Genomic DNA, 12,504 nt, shown 5'->3' with positions numbered 1-12,504 from the left:
CCTCCAAAATGTGGTAAATGCGTCATAGGACACACGTCATTGCTGAATCTGAAGCTGACTCGCAATATAACAGAAAATCCTGACCGCAAACTAACACCGGCCAAATTGCCCCACACCCCCGGCCAAATAACCCTGCTAGTGGGGTAATTTGGCCGCCTTGCAGACCTTTGTAATACGTCACAATTTCAATATAAGTAATTACTCTATCATTTCAAGTTCACTGTCCAGTAAAGTAAAATGAATGCGACACCTGCCAGCGTTGAGAAAATGCAGAAATGGGTCGTCAATTTTAAGTTACATCGTTTTCTAAAAAAAGCGGCCAAATTACCCCACTCTCCCCTATATGCCTGCTTTTTAATCATCAGTCATTATTTTCGATTAAACCGTGAAATAAATTCATGATAGCATATTTGTTGGAAAAAAGATTTAAGCCTATCCGGCCGAGGGGGAAGGTGCCGCCCCCCCCCCCCCCCATAGGGTTTTTCGCGATAGCTCCGAACACATGGCGACAGAAAGCTGAAACTTGGCATACGTGACCTTTGATTCAAGCCGGATCTTTTGACACAAACCGCATTTTCGGATCAGGCCAGGTCACTGACCTATGACGTCACTCATAAGTGAACCTCTGCACGGTCTTCAGATGTCGCAACTTCGCAACGCCCTCACTGCCAGAGGAGCTTTCACACATGAAAATTTAAATTACAGGATCTAATATCTATTACGAGTCTCACAACGTGTATATCTCGGATTTTTCGTAGAGGTCATATGAGGTCAGGTCATTTTCGTGACCTCACCATTATAATTCAATGGGGAAATAAAAACTGCTATTCTGGCGCCGGGAACGACCTCCAACTACATATCTCAAGCACACAGAGTCGTGATTTGGTGCACTCCTGGAAAGGTTAGATTTGTCACTTTTGCAATGTTGACCTTGCGTGACGTCATTTATGACGTCATTAGGGTCATATTAGTTTTTCGTCAATAACTCCCAATCAAATTGAGCTAGCGAGTCGCGAAAGCCACCAATGGACTCAGGAAGACCTGCTGAATCGAATGATATGCAACATGACCTACTTCGACCAATTTCGTGACCTGGGGGTGCTGACCTGACCGTGACCTGAGGTCAACACCCTAAGTTGACCTCATCCAAATAAAAAGTATATTATTCGACGCGCCTGAACGAGGCGAACACGATGCTGCTAAAATCGCGGCTCTGCGGCCGTTTTTTGCGAAGTTATTCGCCCAAAACGGAACCGTACCCTGGGGCACTTGACCTGACCTGAGATTTCACCGGTTGACCTAGAACCTTAACCCGCGCCGGGCCGAGGCTCTGAGATTCCGCGCCGGGCCGGGGGGGGGGGGGTTGTCTGAACACTCCCCCTTCTAACTCGGCTCCTGGGCCACGTAGCGACACGCGGTAAGCGGCAATCGAAAGAACGTCCAAAATAAGGACGAAAACACTTCGGTCATTTTTTGGGTCAGGTCAAAGGTCAGGTCACCAGAGGTCACCAAAGGTCAAATGTCTACTATTTCAACATTTTGGAAACTGCCAACGGCTATCTCGGGAACCGATAGAGCTACAGCGCCGCGGAAAAGCGCATTCGATAGCCCTTTTACAGACCTTTCTGAGTAATCTTCTCAGATTTGACCTCAGGTCAACGGTTTAGCCTCCATAGGGCAAAAACTCCAAAAATAGCCGTTTTTACGAAAAACGTTTTTTCGGCAATAACTTTTGATTCAAAAGAGCCACGACATTACTTTTGCCACCATCGTGTTCCTCTCGTCGAGACGCGTCGAATGAACTATAATTTGACCTTGAAAGGTCAACTTGAAAATTTGACCTCAGGTCAAGGTCATGACCTGACCGGAAAAGGTCATGTTGCATATCAGTCGATCTGCAACGTCGAGCCGAACACATCTAAGGCGTTTTCAGCGCTCTAGCACGTCTCTATCAGAAGTTATTAGCGAAAAACTGTTAGATTCTGTTCGTGACCTGAGATGACCTCGGGGACATAACGAGGGGTCATTGTTGCCATTTTCCGGTTCAGTGTGTCCATTTTACCTACATCTCGATGTTTGTCTAGAATAGCGCCGTGCAAAACAGACGCTTTTCAATTTTCTCCCATTGACTTATAATGGAGAGGTCGCAAAATTGACCTGACCTTAGGTCACCGATATCAAAATTCCGAGATAAACATTTTAAAGATATTGTTGCTCTAATCAATCGCTGAAAGTTTCAAGGCAATCGATCAATCGGTGTAGCTATGACGAGCATTCTTATTTTTTCTGAGGTGAGGTCACTTGGCGTGACCTGGTGACCTGACCTAAGGTGACCTGGGTCTGAAATTTTCACAACATGTGCGGAAAAGATGCACGAACAGGTGTGCCAAAAACGGCGGCGCTCCGCGCCGCCGTTTTTGAAATATCTGCGAAAAACCGCAGGGGGGGTGTTCAAACACCCCCCCGGCCCGGCGCGGGTTAAAATCAGGTATCAATCTCTGTGTCTCGTAACAGCGCACACGCTCTTTTTTCCGCGACGCGCTAGCTCCACCAGGGGCGAAACGGCGAGTCGGGGGTCGTACCCCCCCCTCGTCTGGCGCGTATGTAGAAGACCAATAAGTCCGGCGAGGGTTAATACACAAACTTCAGGTCAAGTTTGATGCATTTGCCCGATGAAAACGGCTTTTATTGATCTCATTTGTTCATCGATACGTTCCATAGCCTTTACGTCACTTTCGTATGCTAAGCAGCAGTATTCAACAGTAGCCCGTTCATTGTAGGTATTCGATAGGCACCACATGCTGTCGGTATTATTGCATCACCCACCGTGGCACACAGCCAGCTGTGTATGGGTCAGCCTGTTCTGGCGGCGCCATGCACAATTCATGTATTGTTCAACATGCAAATGTGCGGCCAAACGGCACCAGGTTGTCAGGGAGACGAGGGATATGTGAGATAGGCTGCCTGTGGTCCGATAGCCTGGACGTGCTGACTCCCTCCCTCCCCCTCTCTCTCTCCCTATCTGTCTCCTCTCTCTCGTCCTCTCCCTTTCTCCCTCTTTCTTTCATTATCTCTCTCTCTCTCTCTCTTTCTCTCCCTCTTTCTTTCTCTCTCTTTCTATCTCTCTTTCTCACCCCCTCTCACAGTTCTAACCATCCCCCAATGTCTGTCTGTACGTAGTCTGTCACACCTCTCCGGTCAAGGTCGCAGTCATCACTGAGTCACTGGTTACTATTCACTAGCATGATGCAGCTGACGTAGCATATATCACAAGTCGCGACCTTCCTCTGAAAGGCTGCTGTGGACGGCCACTGAATCCCTCCTTTTCGTGCGTGCTCTTCACGTTTTACCAGTTACGCCGACATCATGTATGTTATAGATTGCTACTGGTTCAGAGTCCCAGACGGAAAATCCCCTAAGCGATGCCTTTGTTAGAGTGGTATATAGAGAGGCTATCAAAGCGGCTGAAAATAAACTTATATGTTTTTTCGTGTTGTACTAGCGCGCGGTCGCTTTAAATGGACTGAAACGAAGCTTCTTGATCACGATTGTTTCATATTTTATGCATCGTCATTCGTCATATCGTGAATTGACATTTTTCACTGCATACTATTAGATTCCATGGCAGGTGAAACACCAGAAATGACTTCTTTCGGGCACATGGCACCAACTTTCGTAAACGAACAGTCACTCGATTAACTGCTGGTCGGATGCCAGGCAGACCGCCTCAGGGTCTGTCCCGTCCCTGAACAGGTGACCACTGCGGACAGTGGGGCGGAGGAAGGGGGGGGGCGGAGGAGGAGGGGGCAGTCAGCGGGCGGCCCCGACCTGACCTCTCAGCTGATTAATGTGACCAGTCGCTAGTGGCTCTGCTGACCGACAGCGAGGACCACGGAGACGCGTCCTCGCCCTCTAAACGTGTCTACATGAACGGCATACAGAAACTGCGCCAGTCGGATCCAGCCGCGGCATGTTTTGCTGGTACAGCGGCAAGTACGCCCGTTTCTTTGCTCGTTGATATGATGACAGACATTCGTTTCACTTATCACAGCAGGCTCTCCGGGAATGATAGTGTTCGGCGCTTCAGCATGATGAATAATACATCAGACGATGTCGTTCTGGGTGTGGAATCCCACCTGCATCGGTGTGCCAAGATGCACCTTTGGTGCGGCCTTGGTGCAGAGTGGGTGGAGGTGCCCATGAGGCGATCGTTGAGTGGTCATCTACATTATACACGTCCATGGTCAATGATGACATGGACAAGCCACTCCAGCCGGATCCGCCAGATCCCAGACTACATTAGGCGAGGACAGCTCCCTCGACTAGCATTTAATTATATTCAGGGCAGGCTGGGGATGAGTTGGCTAGGCAGCTCGACTTGTCATGCAAGCCGTATACCTAACGATCTGTGAGATGGTAGGTGGGTAAGGCATACCTACCATGCAAGTTTGCAACCACGTTGTTTCTTTCCATAAATATTTCAACTCGTAACTTGTGAAAGAACGTGATCGTTAAACGTAAGGTAAGGAGAACTATGTAGTTTGACATACCAAATCAGTGTTGGCTTTATAGGTAGGTATGAAAAAATTGTTTAGTAGGTAATAGGTATGTCTTCCAGAGTGTTACTGATCACAATAATTAGGTAACTCATGCTGTCCGAAGGGCCGACCAATAAAACTAAATTAAAATAAGGTAAACTAATCTTGGGCCTGTCTGACGCCAGACGGATCTGGTCCTGTCATCCTGTCCCGATGCTCCACGCCAGTCTGCCCGGTATGGTCCGGGGCGTCTGTATGCCGTGACGCCCATGCTGCCTAACTGTGTCGGACCAGGGCGTCCGTCGTTGTCTGGTCGGGGAGCCTGCCGTCTGTCCATGTGATGTGCTGTGATCCAGGATTTTAGGGCGTCCAGAGTTCAGATGTCACCGGCGTCCATGCCGTCTGTCTGAGAGGGGCGCCCGCCGTCTGATCGGGGGCGCCCGCCGTCTGTCTGATCAGGGGCGCCCGCCGTCTGTCTGATCAGGGGCGCCCGCCGTCTGTGTCGAGGCGCCCATCGTCTGTTTGTCGCGAGCCCGACTGTCCGGTTGTTTGCCGGGCCCACCTGTCCCTGCGCCCACATTCCGACTATGTCGGCCCATATCGTCGTCTGTCGGTGTCGGGGCACCCGCCATCTGTCTGGTAAGTCTGTCCGGTCTGTCCGTCTGTGTCCTGTGCGCCGTATACCTACCTATCTGTCCGGTCTCTCGGAGCCCGCCGTCTGTCTGGTTTGTCTGTCCGTCTGTTTGTCCGTGTGTCTGTGTCTGTTTGTCAGTCTGTCAGTCTGTGTCCTGTCTCTCGGCGCCCGCCGTCTGTCTGTCTGTCTGTCTGTGTCCGGTCTCTCGGCGCCCGTCGTCTGTTTCTGTCGGCCCACCTCTCCGTGTCGCCGCCGGCTGAAGATGTGGCGGCCTTGTCCGTCCTCGGGCTGCCGTATAAAAGGTGCGCCAGCCGGGCAGATGGCACAGTCACCTGTGAAGCTGCCCCAGCGCCCCACATCACATCGCCATGAAGCTGGTGAGTGCTCTTCTCCAGCCGCCTTCTAAGGATTTCTGTTGGTTCATGGCAACAGCTACAGTCTCTCACTTACAGCAGTCAGACTATCCCCCGTCAATCGGATATCAACTGGCAACTGTATACAGAATTGGTATTGATACCAAACCAAACCAATACTCATTTGGTATTTGGTATTGAAGTGTAATGTGTTTTCTTATTTGCAAATCATCGACAATGTACCAAATGCTCTTTATTTGTTGAAAAATATTTTTTCCTTAATTTCTTACGCTCAAAGCTCGCTCTCTTTCATCATTTTTATATTCGTTTGCTCGAAATTTATTTTGGCTTCGGCTTTCCAATAATCGGAAATTAGCCTCGCTACTCCAAATGTCAATTATAAAAGGCATATAAGACTTGCTTTTGCGCAACTATTTGCTCGAACAGCAAATTAGTGAACAAAGCAATTTCAAGAAGACTCAATACATACAAACATTTGTAACGCCTCTGGCGTCTAAGGCTTGGTTAAAGCCTTTAGGAATATACCCTCTTGCAACATTTTTCGTACCAGATTACAAATTTAATCAGCAATCCAATGTTACATAAACATTTCAGAATAAGACAGCGATAGATTCTAAATTCTTATCATAGCAATCGTAAGTCGTAACAATAAACAAAGTGGTAATCATGCAGTGGGCTCACGAGCCTTACCGGTTTCCAGCGTGTCGCCCGCTCCCCTAGGAGTAAATCGAATTAAAATAGTCGACTGAAATGCACCTGGATCGTCCTATTTGTACGGCTGTACAGTGAGCACATCACTTGCACATAGCTCACGAAACAAAGAACGGAACCCCTGAGCTTCTGTCACAAAAAAGCAGACGCGCCCTTGCGTTACCATTCTCTCCCACTATTATCGAGCCGTGATTGCTAGTTACAGCTGCAGACGACTTGACCGTGACGGAGAGTAAACAACAGATGCCTGAGAAGGTCGAACGGGATGACAAAACACCCCGCACTGTTAGCTTCTCCGAGCCGAGAGCCAGTTTAATGACAGCACGGGTAGGATGGAAGGTCGCGCTCGTGATTTGTTTAACAATAGCAGTCACTTTCGTAACCAGCGTTTGCTTTTTGGCCCCCACAGTACGTCACATTGCTTTGTTATACCAAAAACATTTAAACAATCTAACACAACTTCTCCAACTCCCCGACAACACTTCGTGCATTTTGCTCTTTATCTTAGTACGTTTTTATTTGATTTCTTCCTGTGTAATTACAAAAGTCACAAGGATACCAATACGAGTTAAGAAAAAAGACAGTGACTTCAACTCTGGCTACGACCATAACTGTAACTGGTCGTGACTTACCTGACCTCCTCAGCTGCTCGTCTTCGCCCTGGTCGCGGTGGCCGCTGTCTGTCTCTAACTGCATGTAATTGACCCGACCTGACCTCCTCAGCTGTTCGTCTTCGCCCTGGTCGCGGTGGCCGCTGTCTGTCTCTAACTGCATGTAATTGACCCGACCTGACCTCCTCAGCTGTTCGTCTTCGCCCTGGTCGCAGTGGCCACCGCTTGTCTGTAGCTGTCTGTAACTGACCTGACCTGACCTCCTCAGCTGCTCGTCTTCGCCCTGGTCGCAGTGGCCGCTGACTGTACCTACTGTCTGTGACTGACCCGACCTGACCTCCACAGCTGCTCGTCTTCGCCCTGGTCGCGGTGGCCGCCGCCGAGAAGCTGGATAACCTCGAGAAGGAGCCCATCGCCATCCTGCGCATGGACAGCACAAGCAATGAGGACGGCTCGTTCCAGTACCAGTACGAGACGGCCAACAAGATCCAGGTGGGCAGACAGACACGATGGCAGTCACGTCACGCGCAAACACACAGCGCACACCATGGCTCTTCGTGCCGTCCGGCTACGATCGGCGTGTTTGCGATCGGAGTTCGCTCATGCTATCAAACAAAGTCGGAATGTTTTTCATTTCAACCGTGCATAGCTTATCTCCGCCACTCTCGGCGTCAGACGGAAAATCCTTCAATGCTTGCATCGGATGTATTTTCTGCCGCAGTCACCCTTTTCCCGGACCACCGGCCGTCTCTTCTGCAGTGCTGACACTCCCTCTCCCCCGCAGGCTGACGTTCAGGGCCAGCTGAAGCAGATCGGCGAGGAGTTCGGCACCGTCATGCAGGGCTCGTACAGCTACGAGACACCCGAGGGCCAGACCGTGACCATCACCTGGACCGCCGACGAGAACGGCTACCGCGCCGAGGGTGACGCCATCCCCAAGGCTCCCACTGTCTAAACACCTGTGGCTACCACTGAACCTGTTGGACGAACGACCCCTCTGCCGAGATGAGGCTCCGATCATACATGTGCGCCGCGTGTGGCGGCTTCATTACTGTCATCTGTCGAGAATACACATCAATCTCAGTACTGTGGCGTGTCTCTCGGGCGGATAACACCTAACGTGGTATGGCCAGGACGGCTATGGACTATGTGAAGGATTGGAGGCTACTGGTTGACCGTCTGAACGGTCTGTGGCTGGTACTTTAAGGTCTGTGCGTGGTCTTTGAAAGGCCAGAGGATGGCCGTCCGTTCACCAGAGGTCAGGTGGTCGAACTGGTCAGTGTTAGGAGCTTATTGGTAAATGAAGCTTTTTATATCGGGGGTAGAAAAGGATAGGAGACGGTTAAATAGTTTTGGCTTCATTAAAGAGAATGAGTAAATTGTCACACATCGAGTTAGAATTTTCCAGACAACAATGGCATGCAAATAAGCTTGCCTGGTTAAAACAGTGATGCTTTCCTCTTAGAAATTGTTGTTATATCTCGCTATTAATTAAATGCATCTCGAAAGCGACTGTTGAAATTAAAACAATTATACTGTCTTATCTTACTTTATTATTACCTTCCTTTCTTTTATCTTTTAGGCATAAAGTGTCCACGGAACTCTGTCAAACAGATTTTTCCTCCGGTCTCCCCGACCAGATATTTCTCAGGCTGCCATTGAGTGTGCTATCATCCCTGTGTTTAGTTAATGTAAGCCAATCAAGGGCTGACCATTAAACTGCTTACTGCACCACTATGACGTCCTCGATACGACGATCTAGCTTTAGTTTGACCCGTGGCGGGTCAAACTAAACAATATGAGAGGCTCTGCTCTCGGCCGCAGGTCACCGAACACCGGAGCCGTTTGTCGAGATGTGCTATTCAGTCGGTTTGTATCAGTGCCAGTGAAGCTGCCTGCCCCCTCCCCCCCCGCACCTACATAGCTGCGTCACTGGGAGCGCCGCGGGGGCGCATTAGATCGGTCCGAGATACACCGCGCCGATAGTAATGAGGGAGCACGGAGGCCATCTCCGCCCCACGGCTGACCCCGAGGTCAGTGTCTGACCTCCACACACGGTTCGCCCACCTGACCTTCCCGCCGGCCGCTCCTCTCTGTTCGTCCGGAACTCCCGACCCCGTCGGCGGGACCAGCACGGAACTGCGCCCGGCCGATACGCCAGAGTTCCGGCGATAATTGGGGCTCAATTACCGGGACCGGGGTGTTTGATTGGTGAGTTTGGAGATCGATCAGTGGTGACTTTTAACTCACACGGACGGGTGGCCTAAACGTGTCAGCAGGCCACCCACGCGCGACCACAGGCGCTTCTTCACTAACACTCGTCCCAGCTCCACGCTCGGTGAACCGAGCTGCTTCCTCAGCCTTCGTCGAATGACGCTCACAGTGCTGAGTAACCTTTGGCTCCTGCGGTCATACCCCTCGTGCTGGCTCGGTGCAGCGTCTGTATCTGGGCTGGGGACATAGGACACCTTCACAGCGGCCCGAGAGTGACAGCCGGCCTGGCGGCGCGTCTGAGGGTGCGTGACCAGTCACGTCGGCACCGACTTTAGAGGAGCACCGAGCTGCTGATAGCGCGTCAGAGTCGCTCCTGAGTCAGCTCGTCTTCCACAGCAGAGGACCACTGAGTCATCGAGTCACGTGCCGAGTCCCGGATGGCACAGAGCCGCCACGGGTCGGTCAGGGGTCACAGGACATCTCTCACGTCCGAGTGAGAATTCAGAGGGCAGAGGTTAGTGTTCGCTGGTCGGAGCTTATCCAGTCGGAGGTTAGATCGAGAAAATTTGCAAAACCAGTTATACACGCTGCACACTATGCAGGTATATATAGTTGCCGTTTTCACGACGGGCTATCCGGCGAGTGCACCTAATTTGACCAAATCTGCAGCTAATCTCTTTTACATCAAATTATCTTTATTTCATGGATTTATTTCAGTGTTTTACTCGATGATACTCTATGAAAGGTAATATGACAAAACAGGCATATAAGCAATTAGTGCAACCCTAGCTGACAGCTACTAAGAGACACAATGAACCTAATTTGACCAAATCTGCACATAATCTGCACCAAATGTGCACCAAATGTGTACCAGATGGCCGTCGTGAAAACAGCTAGTATATGTGTTAAGAGTCTTTCCCAAGTTAAAATGTGGGGGCTGGGGGGAGGGGGAATTATTGGTGAGATGTTCACTGAAATTTTAAATAACTGTGTGCGCACTGTAAAAAAGAAGTAAAAGGACGAGGCCCCAGTACCTAAATGACGCATGCAGGTGCTGAATGCTCTTTTTGTGAGGCGGCGAAGTGTTTTCTCTCCTTCAAGCCACTGTTGGTTAGGTTCAAACCACCAATGGCTTTGAACATAACCAACAGACCAGATGTCATGCCATTCTCATTATTGTTGCCCATACACAAAATTTATTGACAAATCTAATATGATATCACTTAATTATTCCGTCTCCTTATGCTAGATGAACAGCCATTTAGTGCAATTAATTTTGCTTCGCAATAATCGCATGCAATCCTGCGGTTGTACAGTGCTGCACTGTGAATTCTAAGCATTATTTGTGCCTTCAGTATTATCATAGTTCGTTAGCCTTATCAAGGGGTGACTGAAGAGGTCTTTGGAAATCTGCTAGCAACAGCCACCGTTCATCAGCAGGGTCCAGGGAAAACGAAGAGCCATCTGAACGGACAGAGTGTCGTATTAAAATGTCAAACATGTCACTGTACCGTTCATTGATAATGTTATAATCAAACTAGTCACCGATGACGATAACGGTCAAAGTTGAAGTTGATGGTTAAAATTGAAACAAAGTTGAAGCACGATCATTGATTACCTTCTTCAGAGGTTTCATTTTAAATAATTTAACTTTAGGGGAACATTAAAAAAGCAGAACTTCAACCCAAGTAAACCGTTTCTTATGCTGTCTTCATTTAGCATCTCCCGGAACCCACGAAAGACTGTCAGCTACATCACCGTGCTGACAGCAGGCCGCTGCCTCAGCGAAGGGTGACGTGGTAAACGGAACAGCGACCACCGGCACACTGCCACGTGTTAGATGAGCGATCCGCACGGGCGGACGGGTCACGTGCCGGAGACTGGAGGAGAGGGGGAGTGTCACGTGATCGGGAGAGAAGGTCACGTGTCGATGAGAGCGGGATTTGAGCGTCAGCGAAATGTGCATATCGCTGATGCTAGATTGATCGGGAAATGGTCGTTTAATGTGTGGCTTTGTTTTGTGGTATACAATTTGCCCCTTATCACAATAACGGGTCACTTCGTCGATCGAACTGAGCAGTTACACATATCAGGATTGGACATGCAGTGAGCGAAATACATATTTTTGAAGCGATGCTACACGACGCGATATTGTGTAAATGTAATAGCATGAAATATATGTAAAAAGACGCTGTAGAGAGAAGAATCAGAGTCTGAGTCGAAGTTGATCGGATTCGACCGTTTGATAAGCGAATGATTCGGGGTCGGAGACGGAGTCTCAGTAATTCTACAGACTCGAGCTTCGGAATCGGAATAGACGCTGCATTCTGCTTATAAACGCCCTATATATCCGTTCTTTGGTAAATCCTACACTCGTTGACCACTCTAAGCAGTAAGCATTCCGTTTTTACCAACCCAAATCCCAATGTCATGCTCCTGCTCCAGACGAATTAAGGTTTGAATAGACGGAAGACATGGATAAGCTGCTTTGCGTGTCACTAGTTTTATTACCCAGCCAGCTATTCACCTTTATGAAACCTTTTATGCAATGCAGCCACGTTATTCTTATACCCAGCCACGCTTCAACCAGTCATGCCTTTCCACCAGCCGCCTTTCAACCCAGTCACGTAAAATCCAGTCATATTAAACCCAGTAACATTAAACCCAGACACGTTATCAACACAAAACCGCACTACATAATCGCTCCAAACAGCGGTGGATGTTATGATTTTTATTAAAAAAATCGCGTCAAAGGAACACGGGTCACACAATCCCTCATACCAGAAAAATATAGCACACAAAGATCCTAGTTGGGTACACTACAGGTAAGGGTGGTTAGTAAACTAAAAGGAAATGTTGGCACTCGCGGCACCCGTTCTTTGCCATACAATAAGCGTAATTGACGTAAGCTTTTAGACTTTGAATAGACACGGTTTGAAAAGTTACTGACACGAGCACAAAAAAAGCTTTAAAATGCAGGGGACTCAAATTTATGTGAAAGGTTGGATGCAAATGGTATTAAAAACGAGCATATACCGAAGAAGCACTCCAGATGAATTGTGTAAAACGGGCACGGCGAGCACCAGTCCTTAAATCTAAAATCGGCCGCCTCAACGCACAAAGCACAGGCAACGCATCACGCCAGCTTCCGGCCGGTGATGTCACGATGAAAGACCGGAACTTGTGCGATCTGGTAGAAAGTCGCACGAAGGTATGTTCTACTACCACAACAGTCAGCAGTTATCCCACCACCTCAGAATAAAAAGTATGAGATTGAAACCCACAGTTTGTGCATTGGCAGACCGCTCACTGCAGGTATCTGTCATGCTCCAGTGCACGCCCCACCACCTCATCTAGCTCACCATCTTCCTTTCAGACCGAACCAGCTATCCTCCTCAAGAGGCTCCTCGCTCTTCACCTCC

At 49.1% G+C, this 12,504-nt stretch overlaps 1 protein-coding gene across 1 annotated transcript; it reads left to right on the top strand.

The window, feature by feature from the left end:
• Positions 1 to 5,492: 5,492 nt before the first annotated feature.
• On the top strand, positions 5,493 to 7,954 carry LOC122392667 (endocuticle structural glycoprotein SgAbd-1-like). The gene is made up of 3 exons (XM_043387794.1): positions 5,493 to 5,549; positions 7,214 to 7,360; positions 7,653 to 7,954. Exons 1-3 carry the CDS (start codon positions 5,541 to 5,543, stop codon positions 7,821 to 7,823), a joined length of 327 nt encoding a protein of 108 aa, XP_043243729.1. The 5' UTR covers positions 5,493 to 5,540; the 3' UTR covers positions 7,824 to 7,954.
• The last annotated feature ends 4,550 nt before the right edge of the window (positions 7,955 to 12,504 follow it).

The sequence above is a fragment of the Amphibalanus amphitrite genome, unplaced genomic scaffold, assembly GCF_019059575.1.
Source record: "Amphibalanus amphitrite isolate SeventyFive unplaced genomic scaffold, NRLGWU_Aamphi_draft 000496F_arrow, whole genome shotgun sequence".
Lineage (NCBI taxonomy): Eukaryota > Metazoa > Arthropoda > Thecostraca > Balanomorpha > Balanidae > Amphibalanus > Amphibalanus amphitrite.
This window is presented reverse-complemented; position numbering and strand designations above follow the sequence as displayed.

What these genes read in the sequence shown, in the direction of transcription:
- LOC122392667 (XM_043387794.1), top strand. An exon ending in AGACGGCCAACAAGATCCAG is followed by an intron (nt 7,361 to 7,652) that starts GTGGGCAGACAG and finishes TCTCCCCCGCAG; the next exon opens with GCTGACGTTCAGGGCCAGCT.